This window comes from Protopterus annectens, chromosome 5.part1 (assembly GCF_019279795.1).
Source record: "Protopterus annectens isolate FY-2018-M chromosome 5.part1, PAN1.0, whole genome shotgun sequence".
NCBI lineage: Eukaryota > Metazoa > Chordata > Ceratodontiformes > Protopteridae > Protopterus > Protopterus annectens.
Window position 1 is genome coordinate 280789818 of NC_056736.1, and position 17796 is coordinate 280807613.

A 17796-nucleotide genomic window follows, 5' to 3' on the forward strand; every position below is an offset into this window, starting at 1 on the left:
ACAACTTTTGCATTTACATTTTTAGTCTAGCTCTTATAGTTAAATAGTTATGACCATTTGTTTTCTATATGGTATAAGAAATGGATTTTCTGAAAATGAGCTCAGGCTGCACCGTTGTTCCTATGGTGGAATTAAGCAGGCAGCTTTTTCTGAGCTGCTCCAGAGTGAATGAGTTAAACAAGTTGAGAAGTTGTGAACAAACTTCCCTACTGCAGAAGACCACTGTAACTTCTTGGGAGCTATTTATGTTATGTACCTTTACTATTTAAACTACTTCAAGTGACAAATGTGATGACTTTAGATGAGATTTATTTTTTTTATTCCCAATCCCCAGGATGATTATTACTGTTGAAACAAGGGTCCTTTTAAATACAGACTTATTCAACTCAATATAATGTCAAAAGTATCTCTGGCAGTTTCTAAACTAGGAGTAACAATCTTGTTACCTTTACTATTTACCTACTTCAGGTGACAAATGCGATGACTTTAGATGAGATTTTTTGCTTTTATTCTCAATCTCCACGATGATTATTGCTGTTGAAACAAGGGTCCTTTTAAATACAGACTTATTCAGCTCAGTATAATGTCAAAAGTAACACTAGCAGTTTCTAAACAAGGGGTAACATCTAGTTATCTCAGGCACACTTCCAATATTTTTCACACCAGCTCATTATCCAGATTAACTGCAAGCAGTCCAAAAGTGCACAACATAGTCAGTTTTTTTTTTTCACGCATGCAGTTTGTTCCAATTTAGATGCATTTCAGTACACTGGCCATCTCTCAGATTTACACAAGTCTCATCTTTCATGTTTGTTCTGGGCCACCCTCACCCTAGTATGTCTTTGCTGCAGATAATTAAACAGGTTTAGTATCCATTGTGAAACATCTACAACTTCCAGGTGTATTTGTAATTATTCATTTCCAGGTACCGCAGAGAGGACTTCCCAAGCAACGGTGGCTGTATGAGCTGTTTCACAACAGAAGACTGGAGTCCACAGTTTTGCAAATCCTTACACAGAGTATCCTGTAAAAATACAAGAAACAGTCATTATATGCAAAGGTCAGTGAAACCATCAGATCTTAAATCTTATGTCTGCAAGCATTACAGCTGCTTGTATATTATATTTTTGACCTCTGTTGAAAACCATTTGAAGCAAACTGTGTGTGTATGAGTATGTGTATGTATGTAGAACACACAAGTATTAATTCTGACTGCAGTGCATGCACAATAAAAAGGGTAACTAGACTTTCACATCCATCATAAGTTAGATTGGTGAGGTAAAGTACAGTTGTGTACACTTACCATAAATGTAGCTGTTCGAGTGTATTCACTGTTGCAGTCATTACATTTAGGTTATCTGCTTGCAGGTAGCCTTCAGTCGGCCTAATTAACAAAGTCTTGGGTCCTGCGTCGGTTGCTGTCCCTTCTTCCATGATGTCAGGTCGTCAGGGATATAAAACATGCAGCCGACCCATTACATCAGTTTTTCTTGCCCCAGATGTCAGGTGTCCCCCTAATGGGAAGCATTTAAATATAGAAGTACAAAGATATACCTCCAACAAAAAAAAAAAAACAAATACACCAAAAAGGCTTTTAAGCATAGTAAAGGAAAGTAGAGGTATAGCCAAAAGAAGTTAGGGGGCTGGAGGGAGGGTAACCAGGACTGCAACAGTGAATACACTCGAACATCTACATTTATGGTAAGTGCACACAACTGTACTATGTTCTTCGTGTTTCACTGTTGCAGTCATTACATTTGGGTAGAATTCCAAAGCTATGGTTGGGAGGAGGAATTTAGATAGCATTAGGGCCAGCTATAAGGCCCTGCAAAACTGCAGTGGCAAAGCCAGCTCTGGATTAGCAGAAAATTGGCAAATGATAATGCTTGGTGAAAGTATGTACAGAACTCCAGGTAGCAGCTTCTAGGATGTCCCTGGTAAGGACGCCTCTGAGAAAGGCTGCAGAGGTAGATGCAGCCCTGGTGGAGAGAGGTCTGATCCCCTGGGGTATAGGTTTTCCATGGTGCTTATAGCAGAAATGAATGCAATGGCTTATCCATTCAGAAATGGTTTGCTTTGAAATAGCCTTCCCCTCTGCCCCCTGCAGCAAATGCCACCAGCAGTTGTTCAGATTTCCTTTGAGGTTTAGTCCTGTCCAAGTAGAATCTAAGTTGTCTGTGCACATCTAAGGAATGCAGTATCCGTTCCCCTTTATTCTGTGGATTGGGAAAGAAGGTTGGCAAATGAATAGACTGATTAAGAGCCACACTAGATACCACCTTGGGCATGAAGGATGGATTGGTTCTGAGGGACACCTTGTCCGCATGAAAGATGATGAAAGGCTCCACTGCCATAAGGGCCTGTAATTCAGATACCCTTCTAGCTGAAGTGATTGCTAAAAGGAAAGCTGTTTTACAAGAAAGAACTTTTAAGTCTGCAGTAGCAGCTGGCTCGAAAGGGGGTAGAGTGAATTTCTCCGAAACAAAGTTAAAGTCCCAGGCAGGGGTTGGAGCTCTCCTTGGTGATCTCAAATTTTTGGCCCCTCTGAGGAACTGCTTAAGCAGTGGATGAGAGAAGAGGGGAGGTTCTGTGTTATAATGAGCTGAAATGTCTGTGGCATGGATTTTAATGGAGGAAAAAGATAGGCCCTTGTGAAGCATCTCAGTTAAGTATTGTAAAATCTGAGGTAAATTGGGCGCTGTTGTGCTTATGCCTTGAGATTGGTTCCAGGCACAGAATCTTTTCCATTTTTCAGCATAAGATTTTCTAGTACTAGGCCTCCTTGCCTCTAAAATGATATCCATCACAGGTTTGCTGAGGGATGGTAAAGGAGAGATTAAGTAATTAGCCAGGCTGCAAGGTTCAGTGTTAGAAGCTGAGGGTGCAGAATCTGGATCTCCTTCTGAGGCAGGTGCCATGGAGATAACCGTGACACACCGTGCAGGAGGGAGTACCAGTGTTGGCACGGCCAGTCTGGAGCAATCAAAATCATCCTTGGCTTGTCCTGTTTGATTTTTAGTAGTACTTTGGAGAGCAGTAGCAGAGGGGGGAAAGGCAAAGACTGATAGGTTTTTCCAGCTAAAGGACAGAGCATCCACTTTCCAGGCTTGTTTGTGGGGAGTCCTTGTACAAAATTTCTCCAATTGGTAGTTCTGAGGAGAAGCAAACAGGTCTATATCTGGGCTCCCCCATTTGCTTGTCAACATGTTGAAAATCCTTGGTTCCAGTTTCCACTCGTGTGAGTCCATGAGGTTTCTGCTTAGTCCGTCTGCCAGTGTATTTACTTTTCCTGGCAGAAATTGAGCTTGTAGGTGCACTTGGTAAGCTCAAGGCTGTGTTCCACAGTGCCATGGCTAGTCTGCAGAGGGGGTAAGAATGTGTACCCCCCTGCTTGTTTATGTACCACATAACAGTGGTGTTGTCTGTCTTTACCATTAGTTGTCCTGGAAGAATGTGTTCCTTGAAGGCTGTCAGAGTGTTCTGTACAGCTAACATTTCTTTTTTATTGATATGCAGGTGTATTTGACTTGGGTTCCATTTGCCCTGAATGCACTTCCCTGCCAGGTGAGCCCCCCATGCATACTCTGATGCATCTGTTGTTAAGGTTTGGGTGGCAGGGGGTGGTGTGAATGTAGTCCATTGTTTTGGTGGCAGGCCTCTGCCCACCGAAGGTACTCTAGGGATAGGCAAGGAATGATACGAATCATTGTTTCTAGGTCTTGAGAATGTTGACACCATAGGCTTTTTAGATACCACTGTAGTTTCCTCATATGCAGTCTTGCATATGAAATTAGAAGTATGCAGGAGGCCATGAACCCCAAGGCTTGCAGTATTTGTCTTGCAGATAGCAGGGTTTTTGTGGCCACTTGTTTGAAGTAGGTTGTCAAATGAATTTGTTTCTCTGGCGTGAGGTAAGCCATCTGGTAAGTTGTATTCAAACTCGCTCCCAGGAATATAATTTGTTGACAGGGTACCAGGTGTGATTTCTTTTCGTTTATGGTGTACCCCAGACAAGTTAGAACCCTTTGTACAAAGACCAGATGATTCAAAAGTATGTCCTGGCTTTCTGCCTGAATTAGACAATTGTCCAGGTATGGGTATATTTGAATATTTCTTTGCCTGCAAAATGCAATAACTGGAGCTAGGCACTTGGTGAATACCCTGGGCACAGTAGATAAGCCAAAGGGCAGTGTAGAGAACTGATAGTGCTTGTAGCCTGCTTTGAAGTGTAGGTATCTTCTGCAAGATTCCCTGATTGGGACGTGCAGGTATGCTTCTTTTAAATCTAGTGTTGCCAACCAAGCATCTTTGCCTAGCATAGGAAGTAATTGGTGATGAGTCAGCATCTTAAATTTTGTAATCTCCAAAAAGGTGTTTAGAGTAGACAGGTCCAGAATAGGACGCCATGAATTGTCTTGTCCCTTTTCCTCTTCTGGTACCAGTTGAATAGCCCCCATGCTTAACAGAGAAAGTACTTGTTTTGGGGCCTCTGCCCACTGATTTGGGGGTAGGTCCAGCCACCCGCTTGGTGTTGGCAACGTGTGGAAGTGAAATCTGTATCCCTGGGACACTATATTTAAAACCCATTTGTCCTGGGTAATGAGTTCCCAGTTGTTTGCATGAAGAGCAATCTTTCCCCCCAAAGGAGCAGTTGGTTGATAATTGCTTGGAAATTTTAAAAGGAAGTCATTGAGACAGTTTACCATAGGGGGAGTCTTATTATTCCCAGATTTGGAAGTGGAAGCCCCCTCACTGCTTAGTTGTGTGTGTCCTCTGGGACTGAAACCTGGGGTTTTTGCTATGTCTGGGTTTGGCTTGAGAAGACCTGGAAGGGGCTGGAAAGGACCAATTCTTAGAGGGCCAGTGCCTACTAAATCTAGGAGGCTGAACTTGTAAAAGATCTTTAACAGTTTGCATAGATTTAGCTTTATTCTCCATCTTTTTAAGAACTTCCTCAGCCTTCCTGATTTAAAGGAGCATCCAACAATTTAGCTTTAACATGATCAGGCAAAGATTGCTCCTTAAGCCAAGCATGCCTTCTGAGCACAGACCCAGTAACAGCAGCCCTGCAAGAGGCCTCTAATGAATCAAAACCACATTGCAAAGTATGTTTTCCAAATTGTTCAGCAGAATGCATTAAATCCTGTAATTCTTTATTTTCCATACAGTCAGGAATCAACATCATTTTCTGTTTAAGCAGTCCAATAACATGTTGCTGATACTTTTTAACATATGAAACTGGCAGTTTAAAGCCCTAATGGCCAAGGCTGCAGAAGTGTAAACATTCTTACCCCATCTGTCCAGCGCTCTGGAGTCTCTATCAAAAGGGGTCGGATTTTTAGCAGTAGAAGCTTTAATGCCCTTGGGCCCCTCTGGATCTGCAATAGGATTTTTAAAAAGGAACTTGTGGGACTCAGGGACCCTGTAGTATCTGTCAGGTTTTCTGGGAGCATGAGGCAGGGAATCAGGGGCCAAACTAGATTCCGAAAAAGCATCATCAACAATGTCTAGTACAGGAGGAACAGCTAAAGGCCTATGCTGAGGTAGGAGAAGGAAATCCCCAAGCCTTTTTTTTTTTTGAATCAGAAAAATCCTGACTTTTCCAGTGGAAATGCTCCCTTAGAGTATGTAAGGTTTCCCCAAAAGAAAAATCCTCAGGAGGGGAAGCAGAGGGAATGGAGTCCTCTGCATCAGAATCTTCATAAGTAGATAAAGGCAAATCCAGATCATCAGAAGAATCAGGAAAAACAGAATCCTGATCAGAAGATTCATAATCAACTTCAGTCTTAAACCTCTTAGAAAGGGGGGGGGGGGTTGGCTACCCCTGATTACAGTTATTAGATACTCAGCCATTCTTATCATTTGTTTTTTTAGGCTTAGAGGCCTGAGCATGTGGCCTGGGAGTTGTATTTTTTGGCATGGATCGAGATTTAGGCCTAAGCAAAGAAGGAGGCATCGGTTTAATATGCAAGTCTGTAGGCCTGAATACACCCTCAGAAGCCGGTGGCTGCACAGCGGCTCCGGACCCATCCAAGGTTGAGACATCCATGGGTTCCATAGTTGAAGCATCTCGCGGCATAACTGACTCCGAATGGGTCTCAGTAGAGGCCTGCGAATCAGAAGAAGCGGGTATCAGGAGCTGCGAAAGCGCCTCACTGTGCACCGGCAAACTGGCGACTGGCTTAGGAGAAGCGTTGTCGGCAGTTTTGGACCTCAGCAGCCTGGCCTGTCTCTGTCTTTATCTTTGCGTTTTTTTTTTCTCGGAATCTTGGTAGTCGGATGGTTAACCGATGACATTTCTGGATAATTAAACCATGAACCGAAATATTTAGAGGCGAAAATATACCGACGACGGATAGTGTGCTGATTCAATAAAGCACAAAACCGACAGCAAGGTACGTCGTGGTCAGCACCTAGGCAAGGAATACAGTACGAATGAAAATCTTTATGAGGTATTTGCTTTCCACAAGTAATGCAATTATTAACTTTTACTGACATCAGTAAGGAGCAAGAAAAAGTTTCCCCAATGGGGTACTTAGCTTTAGTTGAAGACTTCGGTTCTGAAACTCGAAAACGAAAATTTCAGGAGTCGGCCGACCGGCACTTGAGAACTGCTTCTGCTTCGGGCACTGCACGGCAAGAAAGACTGATGTAATGGTGTCAGCTGCATGTTTTATACCCCTGATGACCTAATGTTATACAAAAAGGGATAGCAACCGATGCAAAACCCAAGACTTTGTTAATCAGGCCGAATGAGGGCTACCTGCAAGCAGATATCCCAAATGTAATCACTGCAACAGTGAAACATGAAGAGCATCTGCTAGAGTTAAAAATTTGCTGTTCTAAGCCAATAAAGGTTGTGGCTCTAAGAAGGACTGTCACATAGCTACAGAAAAAATGAACTGCATGGAAGAAAAATGCTTGAAGAATTTGGGGTAAAAAGAAAGCTACCGAGGGAATGTGCATCCTTTTCAGTGCAATAATGAGCTTTTGTATGCAAGTTATAAAATATGTGCCCTTTAATTAATGTCCTGCATGACTACTTCAGTTATTTAGAATGTCATGCCTTTAAAATTTTATTTAGACATTCCGTCTATTTCTGCCATTCGGGTGTTAAATTCTTTATCATCAATAAGTGCTAAAGTGACTAGCAAACTGATAAGGAAAATATCACTTAGAACAAACTACCAGAGCTCCTTGTTATAATGCCATTTGTCAGAAATTAAGCTTCTAACAGAACCTACCCTTACAATACAGACTGTGGTTTCTGTCTGGAGTGATAGGTGAGGATCATATCACCAGGACTGGCTCTCACAATACAGGTCTGTATATTATTAAAATACATTATGTCAGTAACTCATCATAACAGTAGTTGAGAAGGCACCGTTACAGTATGGGTCCTTAACAAGAGAATTACTCAAAGGTGGATATACATTCTTCTGGTCTAACTTCCAGATCTTTTGTGGACATTCCCTGTGAGGTAAACCTTTCCTCTGCCCCAGTTACTGGGCTAAACTGCAGAAAAAAAGAAGCCGATGTTCACGCTATTACTCTATTTATTACTGAAACATGATTAACAGTGTGCCCTTGCTAGGAGTACTTCACGTCTGTTGTCTTCATTTTATAAAGTCTATGAGGACTTTTGCCAACATTTGCACATAGGGACCCTCACTCACTTAACTAAGGTCTCCAGATCTTGGCGGCCTTCCCAAAGGAATGACTTGAGCCTCATTTTGCTGGAGGGAGGAAAACTACACTGCAGCAGTGCTCTCCTCTACTTGAGCATCTACCGTTGCCCACTAAATTCACTGTAGGAATCAATGCAGCAGTAAAGCTCCTTAGCAATGGCAAGAGTAAAATGATCCTGTGTTTTTCTTGTGGTAATCATGCCCTGCTGTCAGACTGATCATCAAACATATGATGCTTGTGGAAAGTATGGAGTGACATCTAATTAGCTACCTAATAAAAGCCTGTGGGGATACACCTCTTTTAAGAAGGTTGCTGTGGTTGCTGCTGCAGTGTGCTCTGACTGCAGCCGCTACTGGTCTCTTAAATAGTCATAGCAGAAAGCAATACAGCTAGCCAGACATCTGCAACAATTTTGTTTATAGACAAGTTTACTTGCTTGTACTCTGTCTTTAGTCATCAGTCTCTGGACATCCAGCATATGCAAGTATATCTTCTCCTTTATTCTGATAGTGTGGGCAGATGACAGGAAGATGAATTGTGTGACAGAGTGCTAGGTCAGAAACTGTTATGGGTTTAAAGAAGGAATTAGCCCAAAGACATACTCCTGTCCTTGTGAAAGACTATGTAAGGATCCCTGCACACAAGGACTTGTGGTTCTGATGTTCTAGTCAAGTGACAGTCGCCAGGATTAAGATATTGCAGGACTTAATTGGTGAAGGTAAAAAAGAGCTTGGTTTGAGAGGAGCCAGTGTTAACTTTCAGTGACAAATATCATATCCCAAGGGGGGGATAAACCAGCCTTTTGAGGTGATGTGGATTAATGTTTGAAGGGACTTCCATTATGGTGGGTTGGCTAGTGAGCAGTAAAATACAGAGCTCTGGGCTCTAGGACTGAGAAAATTAATAACATATGTATTTTGTGTTTTTTTATGCTCAGAAACCAATGAGAACATGTGTATGATTGTCTAGGAGGCGAAAGAGAAAGCTAAACTGCCTTTGAAAGAGATCCGGCTGAAGTTAATATGAAAAATTTTTGGGAAGGAGCCTGCAACATGTCTGCAGAAAACCAGAATCCATTTCCCTGTCAAGGGAAACAAAAATCATTCAACTGAATGGAAAATATTCAAAATCAGTGGATCCTTACAGACTACATTGCATCAAATAATTAATGCAGGAAATTAACTCACATTGACCAGGCATTCAGTGGATCTCACTTTCATGCAAAGGTCGGAGAAGGAAAAATGGCACAATATGACTTGAAATATCAAAAAAAAAAAAAAAAAAAACGACTCAAAAGATAACTGAACTGGAAGATAGAGCCAAGAGATTTATGACAATACCTGTGATGGTTGAAAGCAATGACTGCATAATTTTTATGAAAAAAAATGGGCAAATACAACTGTATTGGGATTTCCTTGCAAAAAATAAAAATTGAGAGACTACACAGGGTTAAATGTACCGATAGCAGTTACGTAGGTAAAGTAATTAGATAGTGTGAGTTAGTGTAGGTGTTTCAGTGCTAGGCAGTGGTGTGAATGGTTTGGTAAATTGAATGCAAACTTAACTGTTTTACTGTAGCAAACCTCCAGTTTATTTCTTAAGGTGGAGTGAAGATTAGTCAGGAGGGGTGCTACACTGAGAAGTGAAGGGAGATGTTGCTAAAGAATCCCTACAGGAGTCACTGGAAAAAGGGTTGTTTCGGTAGAGGAAGCCCAGCTTTTGGTAAGTTTTCTTGATGGCTTGAGTGTTGTGTTGATCATATTTTAAGTTAGCATCAATTATGACACCAAGAAGCTTTGTGTTGGAAACTGTCTCAGTTCTGGTATTATTTAATGATGTGATGTTGAAGGATTGCTTCAGCATTTCAAAGTAGTTGATAGTCATCTAGCCAGACCTCAACAGAGAAAACTGAGTCCTGAGTCATCTAGTGGAGTAGCAGAAGACTTGGCACAAAGCATGTGAGAATGACAGTGTCTGCATATTGCACTACATAGGCTTCTTTACTAGCTTTGTGAACATTATTAGTGAATATGTTGAAAAGAAAAGGGCCTAGACTAGGTCCCTGAGATATACCAATAGGGATAGAAAGGGGGAAGAGATCTCATGTCCATTTTACAACCTGAACTCTCAAACAAATGTTGGAGGTGTGATGGGGAAGAAATAGGTAATTGGGAACATATTTTTTGGGAGTGTAATGAGTTGGCAGACTGAAAAAATTATCTGCAGACAACTCTTTCAGAAATACTGTGTGAGCAAATTGGTATAACTAAGGAAATTATTTTTTGAGCTATGATACAGAGTTGGAATTGCACAGACATAGTAAGGCCTTGCTGAGTATAATTATGGTGGCTGCCAAAAAAGCGATTAATTAGAAAATGGAAATCAAAGTCTAAATTGACCGTAGTAGAAGAAGTGAATACAATAACACAGATAAAACAATGTAACATAAGACATTACGGTTTGTTTTCATTTATATACATGTATGATTGATTGCCTATGTCATAAGTGATAATTTCATAAAGATGTTTCTAGTTTAAAAAAATGTCTGGAAAAAAAATGAAAGACTTTAAAGGCAATGACAGCAAAGGCATATGTCTAATGGGAATTGGCAGAAAAGGACAATTAAGTATATACCACAAACGAAGATGGAAAGGACACAGCTGGTAACCTGAGCAAGCGTAGGAAGATAAGGAAACGGGGAAAAAAAATGTTATGAACAAGTCAGTCTTCACAAAGAAAAGGGAAGGTGTCATACTGCAGGGGAGGGGAAAGTGAAGTGAGGAAAGCAGCAAAAGAACACTATGACAGAAAGGGAGGAGGGGTAGATATAGAAATACTGTCCTACGGGAGAATAACACATGGGAATGAGATGGGCTGCCTCAAAGGGCAATCAAAAATCTGGCCAATGTGTTGCTGTAGTCTTTTACCCTCCAATGCAGACATTCAATCAATCATGGGCTAGTGCAAGAGGACTGAAAGATGGCAAACACAACACCTTTGTGCAGTGTGTGTGTGTGTGGTGGAGAAGTAGTCAGAAAAATTCTTAAGAACTTCAGGCCTTTTAAAATACTATCAGCAGTGGCAGGAAAAAGTCATGGAGAGAATAGCAGGAGAAAAATTGCTGAATAGTAACCAGGACATCAATCAAGAATTCACAGTCATAAAAAAATGTCACTCAAACCTCATACAGTTTTATGACTGGAATACAGGAGAACCAACAGACCTCACAAAGGCCTGACTCAATCCCACACAGGCAAGGCAGCTGCTAGGAAAAGTACAGAGGTAGGGAATGGAACTTTTGTCTGTGGAGTGGGACCGTGGCATAGGCATTACACAATGCACACGTTTATATTTTATCAGTTCAAAGGGTGAAAAAAGTGACAGTTGTATAAAATTTTCACTATGTGTAACTGCAGATCTACAATTTGCATATTAGGAATTCCTTTGTCTTGCATTTTTCTTTCGTCATATGAGCTCTATGCTGCTGGTAGGGAGGTAGGTAAACTGTGGAACTCACGAGTCCCTTTTCATGTTTTATTACCATCTCTACCACTTACTGATATGACTGCCAAGAAAAACAAATGTCAAAATATAAATTTAACAATCCTGCTATGCTTTCCATCAAAAACAAATGGCAAAAATTTAAAGGTAACAATCTGTCATGTTGGTTAACAAAAAAACACAGGATTTATTTAAACAAGATTAAATGGTGTCACCTATTACAGATAAAAACCCTTGATCTTGCTTTAATGCACAACTCTTTCGTAGTTCCTTAGTTACCTCACTGGCAGACTTCAGTCAGTTAAATGGCAATCATCCTGCTCTCCTTTCTTACCTACACATACTGGAGTACCCCAGAGTTCCATTCTTGGACCCTTGCTCTTTAACATCTTTATCAATGACCTCCACTCCTCCACCTACCCCTCCTTCCTCATTCAATACGCCGATGACTCCACCCTTATCACATATGCTACCTTTATTACACTTCTTCAAACACATACTCAGTAATCTTTCCGTCTTATAGAAAAATGGCTAAATAACAATCAGCTTATTCTTAACCCCCCCCCCCAAAAAAAGTTACTTCTCTTTCTCCCAACAAAAAATGACCACCGCAAGACAAACTTCTTCATCACCTGTCTTAACAGCACAATAATCAATGCAGAATCTCATACAAAATTACTCGGAATGATTATAGATGACCAATTAAAATTTGATTTACATATTCACCATGCAATAAAAAAAGTAATTAAAAACTTGGCTTGTTATACCGCAACTCAAAATTCCTTTCTGTTGAATCTAGACAATCCCTTGCCCATTAAGATAAAGAAAAATTCAAACCTCTAAACCGAAAAAGGAACCAGGAACAACAAAACAGGTAGATGAGTAAAAGAAGCACAATGGTTCCACACAGCACACCTTTAATTCCAATAAGACAGGGTAAGCACTTTCACGGATATTCTCCACTTCATCAGACCATACAATACTAAAACACCATAATGATACAGCTATTTAAATACTAAACAGCCAGTTGAGATTATGCTAGCTAGCTAGCAGTCAAAGTTAGCCCATTCATATCATAGTGTCTATGAACAGCTTACCTGTACATAAAACATGTTGAGAAACAAATTAAAAACCACTACCACCATACTATATTAAAATAAAATATATTATATAAATTACATGAATCATAAAACCATGTAAATATAACTAAACTTCTATATATAATACATGTAGATGGAAATAAATAAGAATAGATTGCTATAATAGCAAAAATATTTAACATGTTAAAAAGACATAAAATCAACAATAATACCCACAACTTTTCAATGTTTAAGGGCTCTAGCTTTAAGAAATGTTTTCAAGGAAACTTTACTATTTAAACCTGGGGGCTTATCAGCCTGAAAACGTATGATCCATTTCTGCTCCACAGCTTCAGTTTTATTGCCGAGATCCCCACCTCTCATGTTACTATGTATAATATCCAGTACTAAAAACTTAAACTTATGTCTAGATCCTTCTTTGGCCACATGCATGGCCAGAGCACTGGTCTCTAACATTCCTAATGTCTCTAAAGTGTTCAAGGATTCTATCTTTACTCTGTTAGTCTGTGATCTGAATGGGTTAACTTTGACTGCTAGCTAGCATAATCTCAGTTGGCTGTTTAGTATTTAAATAGCTGCATCATTATGATGTTTTAGTATTGTAAGGTCTGATGAAGCGGAGAATATCCGTGAAAGCACTTACCCTGTCTTACTGGAATTAAAGGTGTGCTGTGTGGAACCACTGTGCTTCTTTTACTCATCAATCCCTTGCCCAAGCCTACCTTCTCCCCAGTCTTCTCTATGGTTCAACAGTCCTCACCAATCTTCAATCTGGTTTACTCTCTAGACTTGTAGCAGACCTACAATAAAATTGCCAAATTTGGTGCCAACCTTCCTGACCCAACCCACCACTGCTTAGCCCAACGCAAGCTACAGTGGCTTGAATTCACTCATCACATAAAACTGTTCCAGCTATATCTAATCCACCGTATACTTAAACCCACTTCCTGCCCCTCCCTCCAAAATTTAGTCTCATACTATTCCCCCTTCTGTAGCTCTGAGAAACTTCTTCTAGAAACATATACAACTAAACTTAACATAGTCAATCTCCTTTACAAATCTTCTATTACTAAAACCTGGAATAGCCTACCCTTTAACTTACGAAACATCCCTCAACCAACAAGCTTCAAAAAAGAACTAAAACTACTCTTCCAAACTAACTGGATCTGCCCCTGCCATGATTCTACCTGAACTTGTTTTTGCTACATAACTACTATATTTTAGTCAAATTTATCTAACCACCGAAATTCCTGTCTGGTAATCATGTAATCCATATAGCTCTACTTTTTATCGCCTTTTCTGAGACATGTATCTCCAAAAAGTTACTCATCCATTTCTATACGGTTTATACTCTTATGAAACTTGTGCTGTATTTAGTGTTTATACACGGTTTCTTGTTATTATTTTTATTTGCTGTTTAAGCCTACGGTTGCTACTATGTATTTATTAATTTGTTGGAGCTTTTCTCCTCGGGTCTCCACTGAAAATGGGCTATAACTGCTCAGTTGGACTAACCCGGTTAACAAATGTGAAATAAACAAATAATAAAATATGTATTATTTACTAGCAAATTCTTATTTATATTTTTGCCATTTGGTGTTGAGGACTTAACATTATTTTTATATGAATGTTCATAAATTTAAATGCATAAAACGCTATTTAGATTATTCAAATGTTTGCTAATAGGATACAGTGTTGCCACAGATTATTGCTCCCAGAAAGAAAAGTTAACAACAAACGTTTATTCTGAAGTGCTGCAAAATGGGCACTGCTAGGGACTGATATGCTTGCAAAGAAAAGCAAATGGTAAACATATAGTCCAATATTCTATAGTGTTTTCCCAAGGGATGAGAGTGGGGGCTCCGGATCGGTGTCTTTTTTGACTGAGTATGTACAGTGGATTTAAAAAGTGTACACATCCCTGTTAAAATGCCAGGTTTTTGTGATATAAAAAATGAGACTACAATAAATCATATCAAAACTTTTCCCACCTGTAATGTGACCTATAACCTGTACAATTCAACTGAAAAACAAACAAATCTGTTAGGGGAAAAATATAAAAAATAAACGTACAATAAGCTGGTTGCATAAGTTTGCTCACCCTTAAACTAATACTTTGTTGAAGCACATTTTGATTTAATTACAGAATTCAGTCTTCTTGGGTATACACCTGCCATCAAAGAGATTCTGATTAACCCCAAACAAAGTTCAGCTGTCCTAATAGGATTTTCCTGACATTTACTCAGTTGCCTGTTACAGCAAAAGCCATGGATTGCAGAGAGCTTACAAAGCATCAAGGGGATCTCATTGTTGAAAGGTATCAGTCAGGAGAAGAGTACAAAAAATTTCCACAGCATTGGATATACCATGGAACACAGTGAAGACAGTCATCAAAAAGTGGAGAAAATATGGGGCAACAGTGACGCTGCAAAGAACTGGACATCCCTCCAAAATTGATGAAAAGATAAGACGAAAACTAGTCAGGGAGGCTGCAAGACACTTACAGCAACAATGAAGGAGCTGCAGGAATTTCTGGCAAGTACTGGCTGTGTACTACATGTGACAACAATCTCCCATATTCTCCATATGTCTGGACTATGGGGTAGGGTTGCAAGACGGAAGCCTTTTCTTACACAGAAAAACATTTAGGCCCGGATAAAATTTGCAAAACTATACAAGTTTCCCAAAAGCATGTGGGAAAATGTGTTATGGTCTGATGAGACCAAGGTTGAACTTTTTGGCCACAATTCCAACAGATACTTTTGGCACAAAAACAACACTTCGCAACAGCAAAAGAACACCATCCAAACGGTGAAGCATGGTAGTGGCAGTATCATGCTTTAGACTCTAGACCATTACACTAAGAACATTGTATACCATAATGGAGTAGTGGTCTTAGATGCAAATTAATGGTGCTTACCAGGGTACCCCTTAATGCCACCCTAATAAGTTGATTTGTATGCAATCAAGTTTCTCACAAAAATACTGACAAAAATCCCTTTAATGGTGTCTCCTTCACCAATATTGAAAACTGTACAAAATAAAGAAAATGACTAATATCTCCTTCAAAGCATCAGTGACTGCACTTGTTAGCGGTATTTTTTTTTTTTTTTAATGCTAAGGCTGAACAGCCAATGTCAGTGTCCTTACAGTGCATACAACCAGCATTGTGCTGTTAGCTGGTCTCTGAAACCTCCCCACACCAGCCACTTATACTAGCAAAGAAATGTATCCCTCCAATGAATATCTGACAAGTCCACTAGGCATTAGCTGACCAAGAAGGGTAGCATGTGGAGATTCTTCCCATGTAAGACACTGGTAACTGCAATCAGCATTTTGGGAAAAAAACTTTGGATAGTCAGGAAAGATAAGTAACTAGTACTGCAAACAATGCCTGCACACAGAAAAAAAAAAAACAAGGGTATTTTCCCGCGCTGGTCACCAGACAGTGATGTGCCAGAAGGCATTCATATCCGGTAACAAAATCTAAGTACCTTAAAGCAGAAACATTTCCTGGAAGATCACTATCGAGAAATAAAAGTTATGTAATCACCATACCTACGGATCTGTGCTGTCCATTTTCATTCTTCCTCAACTGATGGATCTCAGATCCGACTTGGCTGCACTCACTTAAGACTTTTGGATCTGACTCTCGAGCTCCTTCCTCTACCCACAATGCCTCAGAACCATGTAATACCTCAGATCAAGTTTGCTGCCCCAAATGCAGAAAGACTAACCATAGCCAATACAGAAGCAAAGTCAGTAGGAAAGATAGTGGCTCAAACATGGAAAAGTGGTTCCGTATTCATTCTTAGGTCACTCCCAGAGGAAAAGGCAGGGGGTAGGAGGGCGGGAAGTTGAGGAAGAATGAAAATGGACAACACAGATGAATATTTATGGCGAGTACATAACTTTTATAACTGATGTCATTTTCATTCATTCCTCAACTGATGAGACAGAATCCCCAGCTACGTGAACCTTAGGTGGTCCTCATGGAAGGATATTCCAAAGTACCGCAGAATCAAAAGCAGCCCTGTTTCTGGAGAGCAATTGAGCAACAGAGGTAGGAGCACTGGACCAAGGGGCTGCAGCACAAATGTAATCAATGGAAGCTCTGGACCAAAAAGCAGAAGTAGCCATGGATTTAGTGGAGTAAGGTGTAGAACATCTGGGCAAGGAAAGGACTAGCGGACTATAAAACTATATGCAAACTGTTAGCTACTTTTCTACGATAACATGATGTACTTCTTAAATATGAAGCATGTATTCACCTTTGTTACAGACGTTAGGGAAGAAAACAGGTAAATTGATGGCATGGTTGATGTTCCCTCCGAGGCTACTTTGGGCAGAAAGGAAGGATTAGTCCTTAATGCAACCCTATCTTTATGGAAAGCCAAATAAGGGAATTTTGAGAAGAGTTCTTGGAGGTCAGACCAAAAAGTTGCCAAAAAAGGAGGATGGAGGAGACTGCCCACTGCCACTCTCTCGCTGCTTCTCGACAAAGGGGATAGGGTCGGGTTCTGTTGTTTGCTGATCTACCAAACCATAGAATTCTTTTCTGCACAGCAATTGCTCCCAGAGGGAGGGAGGAGTCCTGAAAGGCCTGCAAGTCTAAGATGACTGCTCGTCATCTCCACAACATTGCTATGAAAATTGGTCTCTTCTAGGGACCACATGCTTTGGGGCTGTCCATCCCAAGAAATGCCCTCCACCATCCCAACTGGGAGGCATCCATGGTCACCATGGCTACTAGGAGTGGTACCACAAAGGGTCCTCCCTGACAAACTTCGCTGGATTGTACCCACCAAAGCAGGTAATTTTTGCAAACCAGAGCGAGTTTTATTAGTAAAGACAGAGGATGTTGAAGAATTGAGCACTGAGTAGCCACAATCCACTGAATAATGCACATGCAGAAGTGAGCCATCAGGACCAAGGTTATAGCAGCTGCCATTGACCCTAAAGCCTGGAGGGCTAGTCTTGCTGGGGGAGAGGGGGTTGAAAGAAACTGTTTCACCTGCAGTCTTATAGACTATACACTGTTTGATGGAAAAAATGCTAATTGACTGGTGGTGTCCAGGTGAGCACCTATAAATTCCAATTATTGGATAGGTTGTAGATGTGATTTGGCATAGCTGATTGTGATGCCTGAGGACTGACATAGTTGGAGCAAGTAGTTCCTGGCCTTTTCAAGGAGATGCCTGGTTGGGGTGATAAAAAGCCAGTCATCTAGGTAAGGAAACACACTGAATCTGAGCAGCGTCAGATGAGCTGCTACCACTGCCATATGCTTGGTGAACACCCTGGGGGTTGTGGTGAGATCAAAGGGCAGGGCTCTGAACTGATAATGACTGGCCCCCAGCTGAAAGGGCATACATTTTCAGTAGCATCTGTTCATTTTGATGTGATAGTACACATCCTGGAGATCGATAAAGCACATCCAATCATCCTTTCATAGAAATGGAAGAATGGACTGAAACGTGACCATCCGGAACGTAGAGTTCTTTAC

The 17796-nt window shown here is 40.6% G+C and overlaps 1 protein-coding gene across 1 annotated transcript in view; it reads right to left on the reverse strand.

Annotated features, from left to right (window-relative positions):
* Positions 1–292: 292 nt before the first annotated feature.
* The window catches only part of DONSON (DNA replication fork stabilization factor DONSON), a 599115-nt gene continuing 581611 nt past the window's right edge, over positions 293–17796 (reverse strand). Inside the window, exon 10 of the mRNA XM_044072953.1 lies at positions 293–1024. Coding sequence (XP_043928888.1) covers positions 887–1024 — 138 coding nt within the window. The 3' untranslated portion in view covers positions 293–886. The remainder of the gene's footprint in view (positions 1025–17796) is intronic.